General features: G+C 44.3%; 2 protein-coding genes across 3 annotated transcripts; both read left to right on the plus strand.

Annotated features, from left to right (window-relative positions):
* The first annotated feature begins 1,290 nt into the window (after positions 1-1,290).
* TP53I3 (tumor protein p53 inducible protein 3) lies at positions 1,291-6,990 on the plus strand. Of its 2 annotated transcripts, none has more exons than XM_043604434.1 (6): positions 1,291-1,536; positions 1,860-2,011; positions 3,100-3,367; positions 4,570-4,782; positions 5,660-5,856; positions 6,631-6,990. In XM_043604434.1, coding segments are annotated over exons 1-6 (1,014 nt in total). In that variant the 5' UTR covers positions 1,291-1,535; the 3' UTR covers positions 6,814-6,990. The 2 variants fall into 2 exon arrangements, with proteins under 2 accessions (XP_043460369.1, XP_043460370.1); XM_043604435.1 differs by having other exon boundaries at positions 1,326-1,536; positions 4,609-4,782.
* A 388-nt stretch (positions 6,991-7,378) lies between these two features.
* On the plus strand, positions 7,379-17,220 carry SF3B6 (splicing factor 3b subunit 6). Its single transcript, XM_043604436.1, has 4 exons — positions 7,379-7,641; positions 10,568-10,686; positions 16,668-16,806; positions 16,951-17,220. Exons 1-4 carry the CDS (start codon positions 7,612-7,614, stop codon positions 17,038-17,040), a joined length of 378 nt encoding a protein of 125 aa, XP_043460371.1. The 5' UTR covers positions 7,379-7,611; the 3' UTR covers positions 17,041-17,220.
* The last annotated feature ends 814 nt before the right edge of the window (positions 17,221-18,034 follow it).

Genomic DNA, 18,034 nt, shown 5'->3' on the forward strand with positions numbered 1-18,034 from the left:
AAAAAACATAATTTGGGGGTGCCTGGGCGGCTCAGTCAGTTAAGCATCAGACTCTTGATCTTAGCTCAGGTCAGATTCAAGCCCCGTGTTGGGCTCCACACTGGGCATGAAGCCTACAAAAACATTTTTTTTTTTTTCTAATAACCTTCTTGCAAGAGGTGTGCTCAGCAGAGGGATGTAAATAAAGAGATAAGATTTTGCAATTGGCAGGAGAGACATATACAAGACAGCTTGCTGTAGTTAGAGCCTTGGACCAGGACCCAGAAGATATGAATTTGATTTTTGGCTCTAGCACTCACTAGCTATGTGCTCCTTGAAATCAAATTAGTCTTTCTATATCTGAGTTCCTTTCTAGTAAAGTGTTATGAAGATCCAATGAGGATGCATGTGAAGAGGTTGTAAATTATAAGGCACCACAGATGTTACCTAACTTGTTTTTGTACAAGCACACACATGTGTGTATTCTTCTAAATCAGCACTTAACTGGGGGGGGGGGGGGGGGGGAGGGGAAGAAGAGGAGCAATTTTGACAGCCCCTCCCCCAGAAGATGTCTGGAAGCATTTTTTTATTGTCATGACTGGATAGTGGGTGAAGACCAGGATGCTGTTAAACATTGCACAATGCACAGGGCATTCTTTCAAAAATAAATAATTATCTAGTCCAGGGGCGCCTGGGTGGCTCAGTAGGTTAAGTGTTCGACTTTGGCTCAGGTCATGATCTCAGGGTTCCTGAGTTCCAGCCCTGCATTGGGTTCTGTGCTTACAGCTCCCAACCTGGAGCCTGCTTCAAATTCTGTGTCTCCCTCTCTCTCTCTCTCTCTCTCTCTCTCTCTCTCTCTGCCCCTCCCCCACTCACACTGTCTCCCTCGCTCAAAAATAAACATTAAAAATTAAAAAAAAAAAAAAAAAGATGTATCTAGTCCAAAATGTCAACAGTGCCAAATCTGAGAAACCTGATGTAGCCTATTTATACAACTTTAACCAGTCAAAATTGCCTCCCTGGGCAGCATCTTCCAGGCGCTGCTCCCTCATCCCCAGGAGGAAGAGCAGAAGTGGTAAGGATCCCAGGACGGCTTTAACCTTCCCCTTTCTCCAATCCTCCTCAATTCTGTCAGCTGCACCCATCTTGCCCAACCATACTCAAGATGCTGGCCCTACAGCGTCAGTGAGTTAAAAGCCTGGCCTGGGTGGAAAATGGACCGATCGCCGGCCAAGAGACTAGTTCTCTAGAGAGAAGGAAGTTTTCTCTTCTGGAAGTGAGACTATAACAGGATTTCCGGCCAACCGAAGAAGGACTAGTTTCCGAGGCTCAAATGAATAGAGAATCTGATTCGCTATCACTATCTTTGCAAGGTGGGGGAGAAGGAGAAGGAAGAGGAGGGTTGGTCCAGGTCAGTCCCACCCCTGGCGCTGTCCGGAGTCCAGCCGTCCTTCGCGGTCGCGGCCGAAGCAGTCCCGGACTCCAGGGTTCTTCTGCTCCAGGGACCCGAGGGAGCGCAGGACCGCGCCGCGCGGAGCAGCGGAGAGCCCGGCCCCAGTAAGTGTCCAGGAACTCACACCCGGGCGGGTGAGGCGGGGTGGGGGTGGGTTCCAACTCAGAGGGAGCGCAACTTGCCTCACGCCCTTCTGTGTCTTCCCCCTACGCTGCATCCTAGCCGGGACAGCGCCACCTTGGCCTAACCAGTGTCCTCTGCAGGGGGTCCGTGTGCGGGAGGCTGGGACCTCCAGCGAAGGAGCGCGGGCCGGACGTCCTGGAGACCACTTTTTAAGGGAAGCCGCTGGCCGGCAGGGGGCGCTGCAGCGTCGGGTTAGGCGCTGCGCTCTCCGAAGGACCTCGGGCTCCCTCCCTTGCTTCTACAGTGTCCTCAGAGAACATGTTAGCTGTGCACTTTGACAAGCCGGGAGGACCAGAAAACCTTTACTTGAAGGAGGTGGCCAAGCCCAGCCCAGTAGAAAGTGAAGTCCTCCTGAAAGTGGCGGCCAGCGCCCTGAACCGGGCAGACTTACTCCAGGTACCCAGGGGTCAGGGAGGGGCTTCCGGGCCTTCGAGAAAGATTCACCAGACAGATAAAAGGAATGACCTATGGCACTGCCAGTAACAGTCTTCATGATAGGTTTGCAGAATGTGTGCCGGGGATTCTAAGACAAAGAACCATTTAGCCTCCTTTGTTTCCACAATATATAGGGATATTTGCAAAGCGGCATCTACTTTGTGTTAATCCATTACCTGCTCAGGCTTCCACATAAGGAGATAGGGACTACCATTTGTTGAGCGTGTGGGGTGTGTGTGTGTGAGGCCTTGCTCTATCTCATTTACTCTTCTGGCAACCCTGTTTACCATTTGTATTATATAGATAAACTGAGAGTCAGAGAGGTTAAGCAATACTCAGAACACTAATAATCAGGGCAGCTCTAATTCAAACTGAGGTCTGGTGTGGCTCCAAAGTTCTGCATTCCTTCAGCTCTGAGGGTCCTGGAGCTGGCAGGGGACTGTACTCTAGGAATCTTCTTTTTTCTGCTCTTTGAAGCACTAAACTGAGACAGTTGCATTGATTGGGGTAATTGAGAAATGTGTGCCAGAATCACCTGGGCCACTTTTCCAAAATAAACATTACCACAACCCAGGCATATGTACTTTGAAAAAGCTCCTCAAATGGTTCTAGTGCAGTCTTAGTTCAGCCCCTCTGGTCTGAAACCTCCAGTCAGAGGCTTCTGAGGCTTGCAGTGAGTGAGTACAAAGCCTGGCACTTGATATATGAAAACTGTCTTTAAGGAGTCCACGGTTTTGTTCCTCATCCTGCTACTGATTTACTTTGTGACCTTGGACAAGGCATTTCCCTGTGCAGGTCTCAGTTTCTCTCTTTGTAAAACAAGGTGTTTTGACGAAGTAAATAGCTAAGGACCCAACCACTTCTGACATCCACCTATTATGTGACTTACAGTATCTGAATTACTTCTCCTGTCTCCTGTGCTGACTTAGCAAAACCTGACTTTACCCTATTTTTTCTGAGAAAAAGAGGGGCCATTGGAAGAGAGCCAGGGATGGTGACACACACATTTCTGATCATGCTCACCACTTAGTGCACCCCTCTTTCTGCAGAGACAAGGCCAGTATCCCCCACCCCCGGGAGCCAGCAGCATTTTGGGATTGGAGGCATCTGGACACATAGCAGCGCTGGGGCCCGCCTGCCAGGGGCACTGGAAGATTGGGGACCCAGTCATGGTTCTGCTGCCTGGAGGGGGACAGGCTCAGTATGTCACTGTCCCTGAAGGGCTCCTCATGCCTATTCCAGCAGGACTGACCCTGTCCCAGGCTGCAGCCATCCCAGAGGCCTGGCTTACCGCCTTCCAGCTGTTACATCTCTTGGGTGAGGAGGCCCCCCACACCGTGCTCGCTCCATACAGTGTGGCTTAGTTACTTCCTGACTCAGCCACCTCAAAACCCGGCAGCCCTCAGAGGCAGCTTTGGCCTGGCCACTGAGTCACACCCAACCCCAGCACCCCACCCTAATGTACTGCCGGTAGTATCAGGTCCTCATACCACGTTAGCAATGGCCTGATGTTGAGGCTGAAAATCATGGTTGGTAGATGGAGCCTGGAAAACACTGGCTAGAAGGCCTGTGCACATCTTCACACTGTAGGCCCCCCAGTAGTCCCAGCTGCTCACAGTCCTGCCGAGCCTCTCTCTGTGAGCCTGATGCAGCAGAAGGGGCTATTCAATCAACTTTTATTCTTCCCAATCCCTCTGATGGGAGGGAGCCTAAGAAGACTTGGTCCCTACCATGAGGGAGCTCAGTGAAACTGGGAAGACCAGTCATGCACATAGAACCATAGAGTTCAGCAGGTGGCCCTGTCTCTAACTACAATAGAAACTCCCGATGGCAACAGTTAGCGTGGGTAAGCGTGGTCAGAGAGGGCTTTCTGGAAGAGAAGGACTTGAAGGGTGAGTAAAGTTGAGGTGGACAGAAGGCAGGCCAAGGCAGCTTAAGAGAGTGTCAAGGTGAGATTGGCTGCTCCACTCAGAGTGAAGGACAATGATTATTATCTGTGACAGATGAGACTTGGACTGGGTTGTAGTGGCCTTGAGTGGCACATTGTCTGGACTGGATGCAAAAGCCAACTGAGAACCACTTTACATTTTGAGGAGAAAGTGACATAATGAAAGCTCCATTTCAAGAAGAGAAGCCTGGTGGTTGTCCATGGTGCCTGGATCACTGAGACCAGCTGGAGGCCAGTTTCAGACTAAAGAGGGACTGGCTTCAGGTGGTGACAGTGGGGAGAGCAGTTACTTCTTACTTATTAAGGTATATGTCAGAGATGTGCATCTCGGTATTACTTCATAAGGAAAATATAGATTATGGATGTGGCTGCTAATAGCTGTTTCAAAAGGTTGTTTCCCACTTTGACAAGAGGCAAGAAAACAAAAAAAGAATTGTCAAGCACTCTGAAGAGAGCAAGAGATTTGGCATTCGGTGGTCCAGGGCCAGGCACATGTGGCAGAATATGCCTGCGTGGGGAATGTGTAACACTTGCAAAGTAAAGAGAATGGTTCCTGTACTTTGTGTCACAGGACACGTTCAGGCTGGAGACTCTGTGCTAATCCATGCAGGATCAAGTGGTGTGGGCACAGCTGCCATCCAACTCGCCCGGATGGCTGGAGCTATTCCTCTAGTCACAGCTGGCTCCCAGCACAAGCTTCAGATGGCAGAGAAGCTTGGAGCAGCTGCTGGATTCAATTACAAAGAAGAGGATTTTTCTGAAGCAACACTGAAATTCACCAAAGGTAAACAATAGCTTCTGCAGCTCAACAGGAATTTCAGAGGTGATTAAACAAAATCCTCACCAGCCTGAAGGTTGCCAGTACTCTGGATCTGTCTTGCCTCTGCTAAATGCCCAACAGCTGCCCTGGCCAATTTCTAGTACTCTGGTGTTTGACCTCTGGAGATAGGCAGACAGTATTTAGGACTAAAATGTTTCTGTGTGCATTCTTGTAAGTGATAGGATTCCTACTCATTTTAAAAACTGGATAAACCAAAGAATTGGCCCGGGATTATCCAGGACCTCTTCTTCCAAGTCACTCTGCAATGAGTTACCAGGAGCGTAGGGCAGAGACCAGTTTAGTGCTGGTCATAGGAGGGGTAGGACGGTAGCTCCCCAAATGGGTAAGCCTCTGTATTCCAAAGCCAAATCTGTATGTTTTGGGGTCATCCCTTTTCCATTTTGAGTCGAAAAGGAGAGATGAAACCAAAGCTAGTAAAATGATTCAGACAACCCAGTACAGACACTTCATAATTTAGATGTGAATTAGCCTGCTCTGTAGACTGGGTGGATTTCCCCTGTTCTTTCTCTTTCATGCTTGGGTGCCAGTGGGTTCTATACTTACATGGGGATCAAGAGAGATACCAGGTCATGGTGTTGCCCCATTTCCCTCTTGCTGTGGCTAGGAATCATAAAAGATGAACTACAGCACACATGTATGATAGAATTCAGCTATCTAAACTCCATTTACAGCAATGTTTCTTTGAGCAATGTTTCTAGTTCTAACCTATACATTGTATACATGTACATATCCATATATTCACAAATATACCATGGAATCTTACTTTGCACAAAGCTTTCTGTGTCTGACTAGCACTACAAATCTGTATTTCATGTGAAAGGTGCTGGAGTCAACCTTATTCTAGACTGCATAGGTGGATCCTACTGGGAGAAAAATGTCAACTGCCTGGCTCTTGACGGTCGCTGGGTTCTCTATGGTCTGATGGGAGGAAATGACATCAATGGACCTCTACTTTCAAAGCTACTTTTTAAACGAGGAAGTCTGATCACCACTCTGCTGAGATCAAGGGACGAAAAGGTGAATGATGAATGAAAAGAAAACATGATTTTATTGCCCAGAAAAGTGTGATTTGTTTACATAACTACAAAAAAGTTAGATCTGACACATCTTCTGTTAGACAGCCCGTGTAGAAACCTGCCCCGCTATGGATAAATAAGTAATCATTTTCACAGAACTAATTAAAATTGGTCAGAAGTCTCAACATCTTGGAAAGAAGGTAACTAATCCCTCACATATTATTTAACCTTTGTAACAGAATGAATGAAGCATTGACAATATTAGGAAATAGGGGTTGTCTCCAAAGGCAGAACTCTTTTCAGTGTGATATAAAGCCGCTTAGGTGAGTAAGGTTAGTTAAGGCTGGACCTTCAACATATCATATATTACTGAAACCTTCTCTGTGTGGCACTTTAGCAGGTGCCAGATTTGGGAATGTTTCCCAACCTACGTTTTCACACCTGTGGGATAGCAGAGCATAAACATCCCTTTTGAACTCAGCCTATAGAAGCCCGTTCTGTGGCCCAACTCCTGCTTTAAACCCTTAAGAACAGTCCTGTGGTCTGTGCCACTAATATTTTAGTCCAGGATTCCGTCTTTATCTGCTACAGAAGAGTGGTTATACATTTAGGGGCATGCACATACAAGCTGGTAGTAAAGGAGTTAGGTACCCCTGTGTGCATTTTCAGATGTGTACACGTTTCAGAGAGAGCACAAAAGCTATTAAATAAGCAGGATGGGGAGTAGCAAGGTAAAGTCTCTCTAGACTGATGGTCTCCTTTTCCTTATTTTAAGTACAAGCAAATGCTGGTGGAGGCCTTCACAAAACAGATTCTGCCCCACTTCTCCACGGAGAGCCCACAACGTCTAGTGCCGGTTTTGGACAGAGTCTACCCCGTGACTGCGATCCAAGAGGCCCATGCATACATGGAGAGCAACAAGAACGTGGGCAAAATCGTCCTGGAACTGCCGCAATGAAGGAGGAGGGGGTAGTACTAAGGCCTTCCCAGGACAAACTTGGACAAAGTTCACAGTACGCCGGAAGGAGATCGGGTGCGACTCCTGGCCGCCCTGTAACCCATTGGCCCTTCCCCGGCCTCGTCAACTGACCCGTGTAAAGCCAATCTAGGGAAATAAAAATAAAGTAGAGCTAAAGGGCGGCCTTCTCACTTCGGCGGCCCCAGATCGCTGACTGAGGCAGCCGGGGCGGGGATGAGGTGGGGGTCGGGACTGGCGTCGCCGCAGGCGTTACAGGAGCGCTCAACTTCAGGGTCGGGGGTTCCGGGTACGGGGACAGGGTCGGCCACAACCCCACCTGCCACAACCCCGTAAGCCCAGCTTTGCCCAGCGCTGGAGGACCGGGCCCACGCACCAGTCCCCGGGTACCGCCGCGCGCGCCCCACAGGGGCCAGGCCCCGCACCCTCCGGCCAGCTTCCTTTGCTCAGGGCTGCCGTGACAGGAACACCTCCCCTTCTTAAGCCCAGGCCCCGCCCTTTCCGGTGCACAGCTCAGCCCCGTCTGGAATCCTCACCTTTCAACTATCCGCCCCGCCTCTTTGTCATCTCAGGCTCGTTTTGCCCCGGAGTCTTTTCGAAAGAGGATATTACGTAAGCACGTCTCGGCGTGAGACGGCGATATTCCGGCGTGTTTTGGAGCTTCCGGTGGTGGATGTTGGGGTCCTGTGTTTGACGCGGTGTTGGGGTCTTGCAGAGCCGCTCCGGGGGTGTCCGGAGGAATTCCAGTGTCTGCTGCGGTAACCTTATCAGCCCGCCAAGATGGCGATGCAAGCGGCCAAAAGGGCGAACGTGAGTATCGGGGCCTTCTGCCAAAGAGGGGGAGGACTTCGCTGTTGGACTTTCTCAACGGCGTGGCGCTGTGTATCTTGCCCTTCCTCGGTCCCCGGGCCAGGGTAGCCCACAATTTGCTATCTTATCACTGGGGGTTCCATCTTAGCCCCATCCTTACGGATATGCTCCCTGAGCCACGTTTCCGCGTCCACTCCTTTTGAGAGTTCTCTCGGTCTCTTATTCTGATGTCAGCGATAGTGTTAATCCTACAGCCTTTGTTGCTTGATCTGCACCTGCGAACTGACGACAGGATCTTCACCCAAAAGTCAAAAGCACAGACGAGTCTCCAGTAAATAACCTAATAGCTCACAGGCAACCAGAGCCTGGGATTCTCCTCAAGTCATGGAGCTTTGTGGATCCTTGATTAATGTTTTAACTCAGTGTTTTTGAGCACCGACTATATACCAAAACTGCGAGATAAGAAACAACTGAGAAGTTATATTTATTGAATACCTACTCTGTGCCTGACATAGTCTACACATTGTGGATACAACAGTGAATAAAAGCGTTCTTCTGTTTACATTCTGTTAAAGAAAGGGGTGTTATATGGAAACCTAAGAAAAATAGTCCCAGGGAGATGGTAGGTCAGCCATAAGGCTGAGAGATATAGTGTAATGAAGACATAATTAGATACGGTGAGATGCAGAATTTTGGTAACCTTGATGATCATCTTAGCGGATGAAAGGTTGGTTGCAGTGGGATGAAAGTTAAGAAAATGGAGACAGCTGTTTCCACAAGTTTTCATGTCAATAGGAAGCAGAGAGATTGGATGATGGTTGATATCTTCAATCTTTCAAGATGTGTGATACGAGGTGTATTTGCATGCCAGAGAGAATGATTCAGTAGTGTGGGGGAAACATGATGTGGGAGAAAGATGAAGTAAGTTCAGGAGTTAAGGTTTTGAATAGATGGAGGTTGGCATAATAATGAGAGGGAGAGGGGTGGATATGGATGAATTTAGATTGATGGGTTTAGTGATATGACTATAAGGTACTTACCATTTAGTCATATATTTTTTCAATAAGGAAGAGCCAAGATCATCTCCTGAGATGGGCAGGGAAGAGGTTACAGCCCAACTCAGATGTTAGAAGGAGTGGTGGTGGTAAGGCTTGAGGAGAAAAGAGTAAGTGTGATACAGTGTCTTACAGAGTGAGAAAGCAGATGTACTAGAGACGTGTATTATAATTGGCAGTGCTGATTGTCTATTTGAAGGCAGTCTTGAATTTTAAATCTAAAACTTTATTATACTTATTTGTTGACCATTTGTCACTACTACTAGTTTGAGGGCAAGGAAGAAGTATCTTCTTTTTCTTTTTTTTTTTTTTAAGTTTATTTATTTATTTATTTAGAGGAGGGGTGGGGGAACCAGCACGGGAGGGGCAGAGAGAGGAGACAGGATCCAAAGCAGCCTCTGTGCTGACAGCAGAGAGCCTGATGTGGGGTTTGAACTCACGAACCTTGAGATCATGACCTGAGCCAAAGTCCACTGCTTAACCGATTGAGCCACCCAGTGCCCCTCCTCTTTTTCCTTTTATACAGCACTTAGTTTAATGTCTGAAATAGTTGCCAGCTTAATAGTTTTGAGCAAATTAATATCCAATGTGTAGTTGAATATGTTAATAACACAGGAGTGAACCCTGGATGGGAGATTTATATTGAAGAGTCATCCACTTACTGTGGAAGCCATGTGTTGTCGTTAAGAGACCAAAGAGAATGTGGACTTAAGGACAGTATACAAAGGTAAAGAAAAGTCTGGGGGTGCCCGGGTGGCCGAGTCGGTTAAGTGTTCGACTTGATTTCATTTCAGGTCGTGACCTCGTGGTTCAGGGGCTCTATGCTGATAGTGCGGAGCCTGCTTGCAATTCTCTCTCCCTCTTTCTCTGCCACCCCCCCCATAAATAAATAAATAAACTTAAAAGAAAAGTCTAAAAGTAAAATTCTGTTGAAGAGCATATGTTAATGACAAGAATGAGAAGAACTAGCCAGACAGTTAGGGGGAAGCCAAGGAAATAGTGTCATTGTTGTCAAGAAAGTAATAGTCAACAGTGTCAGAAGCCCCAGAGAAGTTAAGTGTGATGAGAATTGAACACTGCAGTGAAGAGGTCTTAGTGAATAAGAGCATTTTGTCATAGTGCTGGGGTGGAAGCTAGGTTGTGGTACGTTGATGTGTATCAGTGAAGGAAAGAATATGAAGTAGTGAGTATAAACTTTATCTTTCCAGATGCTTGACTGAGAGGGGAAAAAAACCAAAATAGGATAATAAGTAGAGAGCTAATAAGTTCAGGGAAGGCAGAAACCTTGTCTTTTTTCCTTCACTGTTTAATCCTAATACCTAGCCTGGTATATACAAAAGGAAGGTGCTCAGTAAATATTGATGAGTGAACAACGAGGGATCCAAGTAAGTATTTAGTTTTGTGTAACAGTTGGCAGGACATAAGCAGCTGCTCATTGGAGGAATAGAAGAAGGTCATACTGAAGGGAACACTAAATTCAAGAGGGAGAAGACATCATTAATGTAACAGGTTCTTAAAAAGACCAGATAAGAGTCATCAGTGGGAGTTTTATTGTATAAGAAACAGGAAGAGTTCCCTTCATTCCGCTATGTGTCTAAGGCATTGTGGACTTTTAAACGAGGTTGGAAATCCGTGTTTAACTGCACTGCCTGAAACCGTACTCCCTAAAACTACAGCCCAGTTGATTTTCTGAAAAGCATGCTATTTTCAGATTATAATTCTTATTATTTTTTAATAATTCTTATTCTTGACTATTATGTTTTTTGTTGTGTTTTTGTTTTACTGTGAGAATTTATAATTATGAGAAGTTTATTTTAGGTGGTAGCACTCCTGCCCCTGATTACAATAATAGTACGTATTTCTCATTTTAGATTCGACTTCCACCTGAAGTAAATCGGATTTTATACATAAGAAATTTGCCGTACAAAATCACAGCTGAAGAAATGTATGATATATTTGGAAAATATGGACCTATTCGTCAAATTCGAGTGTGAGTCTTACTGAGACTTTTGAAATGTCATTTCAGGAAAATGATTGTATAATCTCAATTATAGCTGACAACAGGGTCTAACCAAGAGCCTAGAGACTAAATAGATTGGAATCTGATAAATGAGATTTATTTATTTATTTATTTTGTATGGAAAAACATGAGACCCTCCTGATCCAGCTCAGTGAGAGCCAAAGATAGTAGTGAAATTAGAGAAGGCTTGAAGCAGTAATGAATGGTTTCAGGGGAATGGGTGGGAAAAGAAAGAACTAACATAATAGCGTAACTATTATTTGTAAAGTCAGATACAATACTCTGTTTTTTTATGTCCATTAACTCTAATTTGCTTTGGTGTCTCCTTTACTCAGAATTTCTGAATAAACTAAGTAACAAGTAACTGAAAAAAATGATTTTTTTTTTCAACTACAGCTCTCTTTTTTCTTTTTCAGCTATAGCTTTCTGTTGAAATTTATTTATTTTTTTCTATTGAAGATTTAAAAGAGGGGAGAATAATTGCAACACGAATTCGTGTTTTAATCTAAAAATTGGTGTTCCTATCTTCAAATGGTATTTATTGAACATCTACAAAATGCCATTTATTGTAACAGGTGCTTTTATTTCCATGACCAGTACTATAGCCCTGTGTGGAGTTGATACTCTGTTTCACAGGTGAGACTATTTTGAGGCCCATAGAGTACAAGTACCTTTCTAGATTCACACAGCTATTTAGTGATAAAACTTCTGATTCTAAACTGAATATTGACACTACTCAGATTCATAGCCACTGACATTCTACTTACCTAAGAGTCCATTTGGAAGGATTTCTTTTTATTTTTTTTCCTTAAGTTTATTTCTTTATTTTTTAGTAATCTGTACACTCAGCATGATCCTTATATCAAGAGTCTCATGCTCCCCCCTGACTGAGCCAGCCAGGCACCCCTGACTATCTCTTTCTTAATAAATTTTCCTTAACGACCTGAGAGCTTCTTCTTGGCTTTTAACATTCTGTGAGATTTTTTTCTTTCCTTTCTTTTTTTTTTTTTTAAGAACTCTTTGAGATCTTGAGGACTGTCCTTTGAAATGATCACTGTCCCTCCAGAAAGTAAACCAAGTGCTAGCAATACATCATCATTGGTACTCAAGTAGGGATAGAAATGAAGTGTTATAGACTAGCCATTCTCTTTAGGAAGTCTCAGTCCTCTGGATATTTGGTGAAAGCTTTGGACCCTTTCTACAGAAGAATACAAAATTTTGCATATGATTTCAGGGGGTACATGAAACCTAGGTTAAGAAACCCTGTCCTAGACATATAAGAATGTCATACAGAAGATCCCCTGACTTGGAGGTCAGGAAACAAGATTCTGCTTCAGGCCCTGTGACCCTGGACAAGGTGTCCCACTTTTTGGTTTTCTTACCCTCACATGTAAGGTAATCTAGTGCCTTTCAGTTTTTAACATGGAGGCAGTATGATAAATTTACTGAATTGGTTGTAAGACCTAAGTTTAGATACTAGCTGGACATTTGCTAGTTGCGTATAACTGGGCAAAATATTTAACCCCTCTGAGCTTCAATTACTTATGAAACACAATCTTCCTAACCTGTGTTCTTAAAGGAATTCTAGTAAGGATCAAATTAGATCATTCCTGTGAAAGCACTTTGTCATGGAGTATTTCCTTCTCGTGTATGTTAGCCATCCCTCTCTATGCTCCCACAGCACCTTCTGTGAACATCTCCTAACAGGTGATTTTGTTGTTGCCTGTGTATTTCCTGGTCTCTTCTGCCAGCCTGTGAGCTCCTCTAGGGCAGGTACCATATATATTCTTTTCATTTTGTGTTGACAGCTGTTGTGCGTGATTCATGTTAAACACCCCAGTTATCTAAGTAAATGAATAATATAGAAAGTGGTTGTACTTGACTTTGAAAGTGTTATAAAATGTATTGATGGTCCACAGTGAGATTGGAGAGAGTTTCAGAAAGCCACGGTAAAAGGACAGATAATTAAGCAGTGGCATGTGTAGAAGGCTGCACAGTAGCTCAGGGCCTTTGTACTCTGCTCCCTCCATCTGGAATGATTGTCACCTGGCTCATCTCCTGTCTGGCTCCTCATTCTTCACGTCTCAGCCTCATCATCACCTTCTCAGAGAGGTTTACCCTGACCACCCTAGCTTTAAGTAATCCCCTGTCCTCCCATTCATCTCCGTCTGCTTCCTTAATAAGATTTCTTGTCTGTAATTATTTCTTTATCTTTCTCCCATTTGAATAAAGGTCCTTGAAGGGAGGGATGATGCTTGTCTTTTTCACTATTGTATTTCCAGTGCCTGTCATACAGAAAGAACACAGTATATATTTTGTAAATTTGTATTTATTTTTTTGAGAGAGAGCAAGGGGAGGAGGGGCAGAGAGAGAGGGAGACAATCCCAAGCAGGCTGCACGCTGTGAGCACAGAGCATGATGTGGGGCTCAAACTCACGAACAGTGAGATCGTGACCTGAGCTGAAATCAAAGAGTCCAGCGCTTAACCAGCTGAGCCATCTAGGCACCCCAAGAACACAATATATATTTGTTGAATAAATTCATAAAAGTTTGGTGTGCAGGAACTTGGGTCTAAATTAATAGATTAAGAAACAGATGTTTTTCTGTTCCCTAGCTGTGTTCATGCTTTATCACATATTTGGCACCTAGCACTAGGGTGACCAACCTTCCCAGTTTGCCCAGGACCATGGTTTCTGGGATGTGGACTTTCAGTGCCAAAATCTGGACAGTCTTGGGCAAACTAGGATGATTGATCAGCCTACCTGGTATATAGCAGACACTTGGTGCTTTGAACTTTTTACTGCTTCTCTTCTATTTTTTTGAAAAAATTTTTAATGTTCATTTTTGAGAGAGGGAGAGAGAGCGTGAGCGGGGAAGGGGTGGAGACAGGATCTGAAGAGAGCTCTGTGCTGACAGCAGAGAACCTGATGCTGGGCTTTAACTCGTGAACCTCTAGATCATATCCTCAGCTGAAGCTGGATGCTTAACTGACTGAGCCACCCAGGTGCCCCTGGTGCATTGAACTTTTTAAAGCTCTTTCATACCTTTTACCTTTTTCGATTATTAAAATGTGTAAGGTGTAGGGCAGCTGATACAGCCTGATAACGTTATTTGACACATGAAGCAACCGAAGCTCAAGAGAGGTTGTCACATGATTAGGTTTTCTTATTCCTACTCTAAGATTTACCACCAATCAAGAGAACAATGTTGGCTCAGTGCCTACCCTACAGTAGGTATAAGTACATACTTTTAAAACTCAAAGTTACAATATGGTTAAGATACTAGGTTGTTAATTAGGAGCTGGGACACTTGAGATGAGAATCTTTAAAATGGGGTTAGTGCCCATCCCTATTCTAGTTCCTAAGATGTGAGAGGAAGAGATGCTTTTGTTTTGTTTTGTTTTGTTTTTTAGCTTCCGGGAGAAAGGATGTATGAGAGAATATGTGGGAGAAAGTAGACCTCCACTTTTCAGATGCTCATTAGCACTTGTTGGGTGCATGGTGTGAGAGTAAAATGAAATATAAGGTCTTCTTTGCCCAGTTAGCAAGAACTAAAATATTAAGGTTTTTTTATGTTTTTATTCCAAAGGGAAAATAGACATTTTGGCAAAATCTTTGGAGCAGTGTTTTTTTCTTTGGGTATTCCCCAACTTTCATAGCTAATGCATTGCTTCCCCCCCAGCTAATGCATTATTAAAAATTAAAAGTGAAAAGTTGGGGCACCTGTCTGGCTCACTAGGAAGAGCATGTGATTCTGCACGTTGGTTGTAGAGATTACAAATAAACAAACAAACAAATTCATTTTAAAAAGGTCCAGGGGCACTCTGGTGGCTCAGTTGGTTAAACGTCTGACTCTTGATTTCTGCTCAGGCCTTTATCTCGCGTGAGTTTGTGTGAATTTGAGCCCCACATCAGACTCTGCGCTGACCGTGCAGAGCCTGCTTAGGATTCTCTCTTTCGTCTTTCTCTCTCTCTCTCTCTCTCAAAATAAATAAACTTTAAAAAAAGAAAACTTAAAGAGGTCCAAAAGTTGTTAAGACTATCCCCAGAGAGTAAGGACTATTACAAAATCCCTCTGTAGCCTGACAGCCCGTAAGCATTCAGTGACACCAGCACCCTTCCACCGCCCCAGCACCCTGTATCTCTTCCTAACCCTTTTATAGGAAGCATAAACTGTGACCGGGGCCCAAGACTGTAGCCACATCCTAGGTCACATTTAAAGAGGTACCTCCCCTTCCCATGGCCTGCTACCTTTTCTTGACCCTCTGCAGGGACTATGGCAGACGGAGAGGCAGCCCACAGTCTTAAACCGTATTCCACAGTTGGCACTGGGTGGCTAGAACACAGATGGAAGGGTCCATCTTTATCACACTGGGAGCATAAGCTGAGTGGGACCTGTGCCCACTGCCCCCACTGACAAGCACATGGCCATCTGCTGCCTGCAGTTTGTTGCTCTTCACACTTCCCTTCCTCCCCGCCGAAGGAAGCTGGTGAGGTGAAGAGAGGAGGTGGCAAGGAAAACTTACACAAGCAGCAGCTCCGAATCCATGAGCAAGGTCCAGCTTCCACTCCCAATGACCTTCCAGAATTCTCCTCTGGCAGGCAGATAATCCCAGCCATAAGCACACGCCCTCCCTCTGGTCTCTGCCAAAGCCGAGCCCTTCTCCCGAGCCAGACAGGGCTGTGTAATGCATGAAAGTGCATACATTATTAACGTATGTATGAAAAGCTGGGAGCTGACTACTGCATTTTAGAAAGGCAGTGAGTGAATCTTCTAAGCGGGAGAAACCACGTTAACGCGACATTAGAGAACATCCTTTCCCAGCCATAAAGGATTAATGGCTGTCTGTTTTCCTAGATAGCGTAAGGGGCTTCCCTCCAACCCCACCCTGCTCTACAGACACAAAATAGGTTTTATTTTTATGGATTTGGTAAACCTTAGTAGAATACTGCTCAGAAACATGGAGACGGGCTTGTCTTGGAGTATTGAAACTAATAGTGCGGTAAAAAATCAAAATCTTTAGAAACAAGGGACTAGTAACGGGGTAATTGTGGTAAATAACTTAAGTTTTCGTTCTGCGTAAATGCACACTAAGAAAAACCTCATTCTAGACTTTGATGACTGACTAATAGGAGCCATCACCCCTAAGTACAGTACTTTTCAGCTTGAGACTGGGAACTGATTCTTAGTATGGGAAGTAAGAAAGACTGGAACAGTGTACACGGAAGACCGTGGCAGTTTCAAGCTGGTTCTTTGGTAGCTGCAGCAGTAGTCCCGACAGAGCAAGTTCAACCTGTAGCTGTTTTACTTCAAAACAAAACAAAAATTACCTCAATTCAAGAAATAGTAGGCTTATCCAGCATACCTGTCTATAATGTTTATTTCCTCTAATGGTGTTCAAGTTGATCTCAAAATACTTAAAACTTCACTTACTATCCTTAATCTTCTCTGGTTAGTGGTTTAAAAGACAGTTGTTATTCAGCTATCAATGCTCTGGTTAATTTTTTTCCCCACAGTATTTATTAGTTTATTTATAAAGAGAAACTATTCCATAGCCCAGTATTCATGTTTCATAGTTCAGGAACACAGGTCAGTGACAAAACTCCATGGAACTCAACCCAAAGAAATTCTTTATATTCTAAAATCACTTTGCACTCTGCAAGATACCAGTCTTCTTTGTCCCTTTACAATCTTTCATGGAATCGTAATTTCTGTAGAAATCTCCATATCCTTCTTTCTTGGTTTGGCCATAGCAAACTTAAAGAAAGCCACAACCCCCAGTGAATGCTCTCACATATGAAATCACAGGTGCTTGGCCAGAAGGCCTCACATCTGAGGTTTTGTCAAAGACTGGAAGTCATGGTAGTTATTCTCGACACCAACCTCAGACCCGTTGTCCTTCCCAACTCGGGTAAATGTGTATTTTAATTAAGTCTGATTTCACGCTGCAGGGGGAACACACCTGAAACCAGAGGAACAGCTTATGTGGTCTATGAAGACATCTTTGATGCCAAAAACGCATGTGATCACCTTTCAGGATTCAATGTTTGTAACAGATACCTGGTGGTTTTGTACTATAATGCCAACAGGGTAAGTATTAGTCACTGTCCTTATCACCCGGGGAGCCCATGTAAGAATTAGTGTACTGTGTGATCTTTTCTGGCTAGTGCTATTGGTGAAATTCATTTCACCTACAGGTCAGTAAGTTAACTTTGGTGCTTACCACATTTTCAGGCATTTCAGAAGATGGACACAAAAAAGAAGGAAGAACAGTTGAAGCTTCTCAAGGAGAAATACGGCATCAACACAGATCCACCAAAATAAACGTTTTCTGCATTTTCATTTTGGACTAAAACCCATGAATAACCACCATCACCCTTTTTTTGTTTTTAAATTAATACTGAATGTTGTGATTTCTTAATTGAGATTCAAAACAACCTGCTTGAGACTTTGATACCTGTTAGAATATATTATGTGAATAAACTTGTAGCTTTTTGTAAAACATGTCAGTGTTTTGTCTTGAAATTTCCCCTCTTATTTGATCCCAGAAAAAAGACAAATCCATAGTTGAACCGTATCAAGAATTGTTTGATGGTAGGTGGTCATAGATACCAAGCTCTTTTTCTTAATGTTTATTTATTTTTGAGACAGAGGGAGAGCACAAGTGGGAGAGGGGCAGAGAGAGAGAGGGAGGGAGGGAGGGAGGGAGACACAGAATCTGAAGCAGGCTCCAGGCTCTGAGCTGTCAGCCCAGAGCCTGACGTGGGGCTTGAACCCACGAACTATGAGATCATGACCTGAGCAGAAGTCAGATGCTTAACCAACTAAGCCACCCAGGTGCCCCGAGACCAAGCTTCTTTAGAGCAGAGACTTTTCTGTATTCTTAATGCCTCTGGTGTCCAGCCCAGTGCTTAACCATCGTGGGAAATTTCTACAGTGCTGTCATTTATTGAATGTTAACAACTCAGTGAAGATAGGTATCTCCATTTTGCAGATAAGGAAACCAAAGCTCATTGTGTTGGTTGAATGAATAAAATGCTTACATAAAAAGTTGCTGTAACATCAACCAGTATTAACCACGCCAATACATTTGAATAATACTTGCTTTACAGTTAACACCTTTGTCAATATGGGTACCCTGTCCTTGACACAGAAGTCAGTTCTATAAATGGCCATTCAGGTGACAGCCCATTGTTAGAGATCTGAGGGCGAGCTTCTTGGGTAGTAGTGTTGGTTGTTACATGTCTAAGACTGTATTGTGTAGTCTTTCCCTTTGGTTAACAAGTGTCTGTGAATATCTTGGACCTTCCCTCATAGT

This window comes from Prionailurus bengalensis, chromosome A3 (genome assembly GCF_016509475.1).
Source record: "Prionailurus bengalensis isolate Pbe53 chromosome A3, Fcat_Pben_1.1_paternal_pri, whole genome shotgun sequence".
Taxonomy (NCBI): domain Eukaryota; kingdom Metazoa; phylum Chordata; class Mammalia; order Carnivora; family Felidae; genus Prionailurus; species Prionailurus bengalensis.